Consider the following 10,873-nt stretch of genomic DNA (forward strand, 5'->3'; position numbering starts at 1 on the left):
CAACTTCTTTCCCTATTAAGGGAACAGAAGGAACCCCATTATAATGATTGACTTTCTCGAAGTCCACTCACCATTAGATGAACTCGCAGGTACCAGTTATGGCGGGGGGGCTGTTTGGACCAAGGGAGCCGTAGATGGTGAATTGTTTCCTGCAGCCGATCTGCATCGCTGTGTGGAGCGGTTACTGGAACAGCTGCTCCGCTTATCTTTGTCCTTTGGTCCATCCATCTGTTTGTGATGGCGCTCCTGTTGCTGTTTAAGCTGGTGCAGCTGCTGCTGCTCCTGGAGCTGCTTGTCGCTGCCTTCCATGGTTATGGAGACCGCATGCAGCAGAAGCTCTCTGCATCTGTTTCCTTTTAAATCTGCCGCTCTGCGGCGTTCTCTATGGTCCCGCCCCCCTCCACCTGCGGCCATTGGAAGCAAGGAGAGCGCCACTGCGCATGTGCCCGCCCCAGAAGTTCTGCTCCATTTCCGGAGCAGTGGCCATCTTGGTACACCTAATGTACACGCTGCCGCCTCGTGTACTCCTGGGTGCCCCATACTCCACACTCTGGAGTGGCAGCTGCACTCCCCTCCCACACACCCTAAAGGACCCATCAGTCCCAGCGGTGGCGGCCCCAAGTACCGGATCAGCGGCGGCAGGAGCCTCCTCACTGCCGGAACCCGACTGCCCGGCCCTCTTCATCCAGACAACTTCGTGCAGGTACCGCACTGAAGGTTCCCTGTTAGAGACCGGAAACCAACTGATGCGAGGGAGAGGTACCGCCCTTTTATCTGTAGGTTTCCTGTCCCTTAAGGGTATGTGCACACGTCAGGATTTCTTGCAGAAATTTCGTGAAGAAAACTGGAAATTTTCTGCAAGAAATCCGCTTTTTTTTTGCGTTTTCCCTTTTTTTTAGCATTTTGCAAGCGAAATTAGCTTGCAGAACGCTAAAGTTTTCCAGGCGATCTGTAGCATCGCTTGGAAAACTGACTGACAGGTTGGTCACACTTGTCAAACAGTGTTTGACAAGTGTGACCAACTTTTTACTATAGATGCTGCCTATGCAGCATCAATAGTAAAAGATAGAATATTTAAAAATAATAAAAAAAAAAAAAAAAAATGGTTATACTAACCTGCAGACAGCCGATCTCCTCAGCGGCGTCCGTTCCTATAGATGGTGTGTGCAGGACCTTCGATGACGTCGTGGTCACGTGACCAATCACAAGACCGCGAAGTCATCTCAGGTCCTTCACACACACCATCTATAGGAACGGAAGAGAGCATGCACCGATGAGAGGCGGGAAGACTCTGGGGCCATCAGAGGGTGAGTATAGGACCATTTTTTATTTTAATTCTTTTTTTACCAATTATATGGTGCCCAGTCCGTGGAAGAGAGTCTCCTCTCCTCCACCCTGGGTACCAACAGCACATAATCTGCTTACTTCCCGCATGGTGGGCATAGCCACATGCGGAAAGTAAGTAGATCAATGCATTCCTAGGTGTGCGGAATTTCCGCAAATTTAATGAACATGTTGCTTTTTTTTCCGCGATGCGATTTTTTCGCGGAAAAAATGCAACATTTGCACTAGAAATGCGGAATACACTGTAAATAATAGGAGGCATATGTAAGCTTTTTTCACGTTTTTATAGCGAAAAAACACGAAAAAATACTGAACGTGTGCACATGGCCTAAAGGCGGATCACCTCTCTCCGTGGGGCTGTCATGGGAGACTGAGGAACAGACGTTTAGCCACAGTTATATCACATGAAGGCTTATCTAGTGCTAGACAAGTTAATTTTTTTTACACATCTGACAAAGATCACGCCAAGGACGTCTGAACCAAGGCCAAAAACTATGGCAGAGGACACCAAACTACACCTGGCTCTGTACACTAGTGATCTGCACATATACACACACTTACCACATAGAGCAGACCCTCAATATGCACATCATACCATATAGCTGGCAATACACACCCCAGATTTGGGTATATACTATGTAGCCGGCAGTATACACACTGCAGATTGGGGTATATATACACTATGTAGCCGGCAGTATACACACTGCAGATTGGGGTATATATACACTATGTAGCCGGCAGTATACACACTGCAGATTGGGGTATATATACACTATGTAGCCGGCAGTATACACACTGCAGATTGGGGTATATACACTATGTAGCCGGCAGTATACACACTGCAGATTGGGGTATATACACTATGTAGCCGGCAGTATACACACTGCAGATTGGGGTATATACACTATGTAGCCGGCAGTATACACACTGCAGATTGGGGTATATACACTATGTAGCCGGCAGTATACACACTGCAGATTGGGGTATATACACTATGTAGCCGGCAGTATACACACTGCAGATTGGGGTATATACTATGTAGCCGGCAGTATACACACTGCAGAGTGGGGTATATATACTATGTAGCCGGCAGTATACACACTGCAGATCGGGGTATATATACTATGTAGCCGGCAGTATACACACTGCAGATCGGGGTATATATACTATGTAGCCGGCAGTATACACACTGCAGATCGGGGTATATATACTATGTAGCCGGCAGTATACACACTGCAGATCGGGGTATACATACTATGTAGCCGGCAGTATACACACTGCAGATCGGGGTATATATACTATGTAGCCGGCAGTATACACACTGCAGATCGGGGTATACATACTATGTAGCCGGCAGTATACACACTGCAGATCGGGGTATACATACTATGTAGCCGGCAGTATACACACTGCAGATCGGGGTATATATACTATGTAGCCGGCAGTATACACACTGCAGATCGGGGTATATATACTATGTAGCCGGCAGTATACACACTGCAGATCGGGGTATACATACTATGTAGCCGGCAGTATACACACTGCAGATTGGGGTATATACTATGTAGCCGGCAGTATACACACTGCAGATTGGGGTATATACACTATGTAGCTGGCAGTATACACACTGCAGAGTGGGGTATATGTACTATGTAGCCGGCAGTATACACACTGCAGATTGGGGTATATATACTATGTAGCCGGCAGTATACACACTGCAGATTGGGGTATATACACTATGTAGCCGGCAGTATACACACTGCAGAGTGGGGTATATATACTATGTAGCCGGCAGTATACACACTGCAGATTGGGGTATATATACTATGTAGCCGGCAGTATACACACTGCAGATTGGGGTATATACTATGTAGCCGGCAGTATACACACTGCAGATTGGGGTATATACACTATGTAGCCGGCAGTATACACACTGCAGAGTGGGGTATATATACTATGTAGCCGGCAGTATACACACTGCAGATCGGGGTATATATACTATGTAGCCGGCAGTATACACACTGCAGATTGGGGTATATACACTATGTAGCCGGCAGTATACACACTGCAGAGTGGGGTATATATACTATGTAGCCGGCAGTATACACACTGCAGATCGGGGTATATATACTATGTAGCCGGCAGTATACACACTGCAGATTGGGGTATATACACTATGTAGCCGGCAGTATACACACTGCAGAGTGGGGTATATATACTATGTAGCCGGCAGTATACACACTGCAGATTGGGGTATATACACTATGTAGCCGGCAGTATACACACTGCAGATTGGGGTATATACACTATGTAGCCGGCAGTATACACACTGCAGATTGGGGTATATACACTATGTAGCCGGCAGTATACACACTGCAGATCGGGGTATACATACTATGTAGCCGGCAGTATACACACTGCAGATCGGGGTATATATACTATGTAGCCGGCAGTATACACACTGCAGATCGGGGTATATATACTATGTAGCCGGCAGGACATACACCGTTACACACACACTCCTAGCATCCACCCTGTACAGACAGTATATGCAGCACCACGTGACCTGCAGGCAGTCTGCCAGCAGGGAGGACAGCACTGATCGTATATACCCTCTGCTACTATATATATCGCCCACCCCAGTACTGGAAGGCGTGATCCCAGGCGGCGTGCCAGCACAGTGGGAGTGGCGCCCACGCCAGGCCTACAGGGTCACTACCTGGGTAGGGGTCAGCACTTGGCCCAGCTCCTCTATCACCACAGGACCGTAGCTCACAGTGAGCGGGTGCGCGGGCTTTTCCTCCACCTCGTCCAGGGCCACAGCCCCGCACCACTCAGACACGTCCACAGGCATCGTGCTCTCACACAAGTCTGCGCCACTTCTACTCGCACCAACTATACGGCTCTGATAGCTCCGCCCAGACGTCAGCTTCAGCCAATAGAAGAAGGGGCGGAGATTAGCACGTCTATCCTATTGGCGGAGGGGGATCACCCGTGTGAATGGGCCAGTCAGCGCACAGGCTGCATAGACAGAGTGACAGCTGCAGCGCGGTGTATGGTCAGTAGTGCTAGACGCTGCAGAAGACGCTCTAGTGCCTGCGCTAACACCGGGATGCGGGGCCGAGACGAGACAGCTGCATGGATCCTCCCTCTCCTGCCTCACGTCCTGACGGCCTCATATTCCTGCGTGGAGAAGTGTTATGACCCTGACGTGCAGCATCAGACATTGTCCCATATGATCCCGTGTAATGGCACCACTGTGTGCACTATACAGAGAAGGCCCAGCAGTGTAGGCAGCGCAGGACATGTCAGGCCGCCTCCCTCCCCTACATATAACTACTATCCCCAGCATCAGACTGGAGCACCTTGGGCCCGCCGGAGAAACTCATTCTTCACGCCCACTATGTAGCTACATAGAAATATATACAAGCCCACCAATTGTGTGGTAAAACCAGCTAGTATCGGGATATAATGTAAGGTAGTACATGCCTTACGTAGCAGGGGCTACATAGAATATAAAGTAGCCCCCTTGTATAATATAATGCAGCCCCCCATAGGGTATAATGCCACCCACCTAGTAGGGTATAAGACAGCTCCCTCAAAGGGTATAATGTTCCCCCCTCATAGGGTATAATGCCACCCACCTAATCATAGGGTATAAGGCAGCCCCGTTCATAGGGTATAATGCTGCCTCTTAATAGGGTATACTGCAGCTCACCCCATAGGGTATAATGCAGCTCCCCCGTAGGGTAAAATGCAGCCCCCTCATAGGGTATAATGCAGCTCCCCCCATAGGGGATAATGCAGCCCCCTTATGGTATAATGCAGGCCTCTCATAGGGTATAATGCAGCCCCTCCATAGGATATAATGCAGCCCCCCAAAGGATATAATGCAGCCCCCTCATAGGGTATAATGCAGGTCCCCCATAGGGTATAATGCAGCTCCCCCATAGGGTATAATGCATCCCCCTCATAGGGTATAATGCAGCTCCCCCATAGGGTATAATGCAGCCCCTTCATAGTGTATAATGCAGCCCCCTCATAGGGTATAATGCAGCTCCCCATAGGGTATAATGCAGCCCCCTCATAGGGTATAATGCAGCCCCCCATAGGGTATAATGCAGCCACCTCATAGGGTATAATGCTGCCTCCCCATAGGGTATAATGCTACCCACCTAATAGGGTATAATGCAGCCCCCTCATATAGTATAATGTTGCCACCTTCATAGGGTATAATGCTATCCACCTAATAGGATATAATGCAGCCCCCTCATAGAGTATAATGCTGCCCCTTAATAGGGTATACTGCAGCTCACCCCATAGGGTATAATGCAGCTCCCCCCATAGGGTATAATCCAACCAGGAATCACTGATATGCATATATATAAACAAACACAATACTCACCTCTCCTCCTCGTTCCCATGCTGATTCCAGGTTTACTTCGGCCTCAGCAGCTGCACTCACTGCCGTCTGCCAGACACACAGCTGGTGCGCAATGAAGTAACGTCATCGCGTACTCGCTGTGTCAACGGCAGAGGGCAATGATGGGAGAGGGAGCGTCATCTGATGCTCTCCTCCATTATTGCTTTCAACTGTATCAGTATCTATGATGCCAACGTTGAACGTGGCTGAAGCAGCAAGTTGTCAGCTATAGTGTACAGCCGACAGCTGCAGAATTGTCACCCGTCAGGGGATGCTAAATTCTGCTGTGAATAGTGACTGTGGCACTTAAATGGTTAACAAAGTGTGGGGGCTCCCTCTTTAACCCCATCGGCACCCTGAGATCTTGATTGTGTGGTCCTGGTGTTTGCTATGGCAATTCACAGCCAAATAACAGCCTTAGGGTAAGTGCACACGTTGCGGTTTTCACTGCGTATTTTATTGCGGTTTCTTCTGCGGATTCCTCTGCGGTTTTTCAACTGCACTTTCCTATTGGTGCAGGTTGAAAACCGCTGCGGAATCCGCAGAAAGAATTGACATGCTGCGGAAAATAATCCACTGCGTTTCCGCGCGGATTTTTCCGCAGCATGTGCACAGCGTTTTTTTTTTCCCATAGGTTTACATGGTACTGTAAACTTTGGGAAAACTGCTGCGGATCCGCAGCGTCAAATCCGCTGCGGATCCGCAGCGTGTGCACATACCCTTAAAGTCTGCAGGCCACAGCAGCCTGTTCTACAGTTATCAAAGTTGGTGAAGATATCATTTTTCTTTCCTGTCATGCCACTTTGCATTAATTCCTGAAAAGCACCTGACGGGTTAATGAACTACCTGACAGCAGTTTGGAATATGTTGAGGAGTGCGGTTTTTAAAATTGTATCACTTTTGGGGGTTTCCAATACATGGGACCCTCAAAGTCACTTCAAAACTGAACAAGTCACTAAAAAAATGAGTTTTGTAAATTTCCTTGAAAAAATGAAAAATTGCTGCTACATTGCTAAACCATCTAAAATGCTAACAAAATAAAACACCATTTTACAAAGGGGGCTGATATAAAGCAGACATGCGGGAAATGTTATTTATTAATGTTTTTGTGTGGTATGACTGTCTGGATTAGGCCGCGATCACACTTGCGAGTGCAATGCGAGAAACTCGTGCAAGTCTCTCACCTCAATATCCAGCACAGCCGCCGGCACTCAGAAATACATGCAGCTCAAAATCAATGGGATTTGTTTAAGCGTTCCAGAGTTATTACCACATAAAGTGACACTGGTCAGATTAAAAAAAAAATAGACGGGTCGCTAAGGGGTTAAATTACAATGCCCCATCCTCTTGTTCTATGGGAAGTGAGGCTGTGTGTTTGTGGAGTTTTTAGCAGCAGTGAAAAAACAATGAGTTTTCCAGTGGAAACTGCTGTGGGAAATGCTCCTTCTTTGGAGAGTTTTTCCTAAGGGCTGTCCCACACGTCCAGATAATTCCGGTACCGGAATAAATCGGTACCGGAGTTATCCGTGTCCGTGTGCCTGGGAACTCACGGAGGCCATACCTGCGGCACACGTGTGCCGCCCGTATGGCGAGTGGGTACCACACGGAGCGTGTGGTACCCACTCTGCATGGTGCTGAAGCTGCGATTCATATCATCCCTGCAGCAACGTTTGCTGCAGGGAAAATATGAAGAATAGTGTTTAAAATAAAGATCCATGTGTCCGCCGCCCCCCCACCCCCTGTGCGCCCCCCCCGCTGGTCAGAAAATACTCACCCGGATCCCCCGTCAGCAGTCGCTCCTTCCTGGTCTGGCCGCGGCTTACTGTATGCGGTCACGTGGGGCCGCTCATTTACACTCATGAATAGGCGGCTCCGCCCCTATTGGAGGTGGAGCCACATATTCATGAGTGTAATCGGCCGCATACAGTAGGAGGCGCGGCCAGACCAGGAAGGAGCGACAGCCGACGGGGGACCCGGATAAGTATTTTCTGACCAGCGGGGGGGGCGCACAGGGGGTGGGGGGGCGGCGGACACATGGATCTTTAGTTTAAACACTATCATTCATATTTTCTCTGTAGCAAACGGTGCTACAGGGAACATATGAATGGCGGCTTCAGCACCATGTGGGGGGGACAGCGCTTACTGTAGCGCTGTCTCCGGCACGCCACACGGACCCCAGACGGAGAATGTCCGTGTGAGGTGCGTGTTTTACACGGACCCATTGACTCTATTGGGTCCGTGTAATCCGTGCGCTCCCACGAACACTGACATGTCTCCGTGTTTGGCACACGGAGACACGGTCCGCACACGGTCCGCACAAAATCAATGACATCTGAACAGATGCATTGATTTTTATGGGTCTACGTGTGTCAGTGTCTCCGGTACGGGAGGAAACTGTCACCTCACGTACCGGAGCCACTGACGTGTGAAACCGGCCTAAAGCATGTTTTTCAGCCTTTTGATTGGAAAGTGCCTAGTTTGGAGAGGTTTTGTTCAGGATCTGCTAAAAAAAAAAGTGCAATTTCTTTATATCCCACCATGCGTTTTTTAAAACCTAAAGGAGGAAAAACGCTCAAAACACTGAAAATATCAACAGCATAGTTTTATAATGTGCAGAGGGTGAAATAAGTATTGAACACGTGACCAATTTTCTAAGTAAATATATTTCTAAAGGTGCTATTGACATGAAATTCTCACCAGATGTCGGTGCCAACCCATCCAATCAACACTGGCAAAGAAATCAAACCATAGTGTAAGGGGATGAATGGGTGAGAAGACACACAAAGTAATGCCTAAACCAAGTGTCTGCAAATGCATATCACCATCTGCTGACTAAGGGCTCATACTGACACGCGAGAAACTCGGATGAGTCTTGCACATCAATACCCGGCGCTGCACCCGGCACTCAGGAGCGGAGCGTGCGGCTGCATGTATTGCTATGCGGCCGCACGCTCCAATCTGAGTGCCGGGTATTATTTTTCTCTTTGTGCATGCCAAAAAAGTTGAGTGCACACAGAGAAAATACAACTTCCTGTAGATAGATAGAATGAATAGATAGAATAGATAGATTGATAGACTAGATTGATTGAATAGATAGAATGAATAGTTTGATACAATAGATAGAATGAATAGATTGATGATTAGATAGAATGAATAGATAGATTGATAGAATAGATACATTACATTACCTGCGGTATCCTCTTCCCTGGCATTTTCCCACGGTGCAGAGGTTACCTCCGGTCAGGCTGTGAGGGAGCGCAGGCTCGGTGACGTCACCGCTCGTTACTGAGCCTGCGCCTACTCCGTCTCATTGATTCCCCAGTCACTTACAGCCTGGAGTGGCCGCATTAGCATCGCTCTCGGTTGTAAGCTTTATCTCCCCCAGATACTGCGTGGGACACTCGTTATATTGGACTACGACGGATCAGGGAGTATACTTTTGCTTTTTTATTTTTATTACAGAAGGTCGAGGGCTTCGCTTGGAATGGCAGAACAATAAAAAGATTGCAAAACTGTGTGTTGTTTTATTTAATTAAAATACTTTTTTTCTGCATGTGTGTGTGTTTATTTAACCCTTTAACTTCTATAGGATTAGTAATGAATAGGTGTCTTATTGACACCTCTCCATTACTAAGCCAGCTTAATGTCACCTTACAATAGATAGGTGACATTATCCCCTCATTACCCTGCTTGCCACTGCTACAGGGCAAGTGGGAAGAGGCGGGCAAAGAGACAGATATTGAGCATCTAATAGATCCACCTTTTCTGGGCAGCTACGGGCTGCTATTTTTAGGCTGGGGGGCCTATATCAATGGCCCCTTACCGGCCTGAGAATACCAGCCCCCAGCTGAGAGCGTTACCAAGGCTGGTTGTCAAAAATAGGGGGAACTCCACGCAGTTTTTTTTTAATTATTTAAAAAAAAACTTGAGGATCCCTCTATTCTTGATAACTAACCTTGCTGAAGTTGGGGGTTGCAGCCCCCAGCTGTGAGTTTTGTCTGGCTGGTTATCAAAATTAGGTGGGGAACACAGGCCGTTTTTTTTTTTAATTATCGCGCAGGAGCGGCAGATGAAAACTCCCATCCGCCGCTCCTGCTGTCACTAATTAGCGGCTGTAGGAGTCACATGATGTGATCAGTAGTCCCATCAGCTGACACCAGTGATCGGAGGTGAGTTTACACCTCCGATCACAGCTGAGCGCTCCCCGCTGTCTTCTGAGGAAGCGAGACTATACTTACACGCGAAACGCGCATCCGGGTTAATGACTGAGGTCTAGATGGGAATTAACCACACAAATGGGTAATTATTGCCTTTGGTTACTTATATTTATGTAGGAAATACAAGCACGCTACATTACTATGAATGAGGTGATGGTACTTTGACCAAAATAGCGTATTTGCTGGTATTTCTTATTACACACAACTGGCCATATGTACCTATCTAGAGACTAATAGGAATAGACACAATATAGGTGCTTGTCTTTCTTTTCCCTAGTCTTTCCTCAGCCATTTTTTACACATGGATTTTGTCACTTATCTGCACATATGAAACCCATGCAATTGATAATTATGGTATATACTATGTATTCTTAATAACATTTGATCTATTTTTTGGTACGTTTTGACTCTTTGTTCTCCTTATTATGCATTGATTCAGGTGTCACGTTTACGTGAGTGTATGTGATTAACTTGCTGGTATTTTCTAGACTTTTCCAGTTACATGGTTGCTCGAAGAGGATCCTCTCCAATCAAGAGGCATGCTTCTAGGAGAGAGTTATGGAAGAACTCCACCACCTCTATGGCGTTGAGAACTTCAGGACAACTCCCCATCACCCTCAAGGAAGCGGAGCCTGTTTTTAAATCACTGAAGCCATTATCCTCAGTGAAACATATTTCCCCTCTAGCACCTTGCCAGTGACTTTGGAGCACCCCCAGACGCAGGGCCGCGGGGTACTCGGTACCGGGCTTCTCTGTCTCGGTCCTGGGGTTGTCACGGTGGCTAGACCCGGTCCGTGACCCTGCTAAAGGGCGTCCAATAAAAGGTGTAATGATGGTGCGTGGTGCAAGGTGCGATGAATAACGAAGACACAGGGTTGCAGTCTCTTTA

At 47.7% G+C, this 10,873-nt stretch overlaps 1 protein-coding gene across 1 annotated transcript in view; it reads right to left on the bottom strand.

Moving 5' to 3' along the window:
* Positions 1 to 4,238, bottom strand: part of LOC143809043 (phosphatidylethanolamine-binding protein 1-like) — a 45,270-nt gene extending 41,032 nt beyond the window's left edge. The window contains exon 1 of the mRNA XM_077292214.1: positions 4,064 to 4,238. Coding sequence (XP_077148329.1) covers positions 4,064 to 4,198 — 135 coding nt within the window. The 5' untranslated portion in view covers positions 4,199 to 4,238. The remainder of the gene's footprint in view (positions 1 to 4,063) is intronic.
* Between the last annotated feature and the right edge of the window lie 6,635 nt (positions 4,239 to 10,873).

This window comes from Ranitomeya variabilis, chromosome 1, assembly GCF_051348905.1.
Source record: "Ranitomeya variabilis isolate aRanVar5 chromosome 1, aRanVar5.hap1, whole genome shotgun sequence".
Lineage (NCBI taxonomy): Eukaryota > Metazoa > Chordata > Amphibia > Anura > Dendrobatidae > Ranitomeya > Ranitomeya variabilis.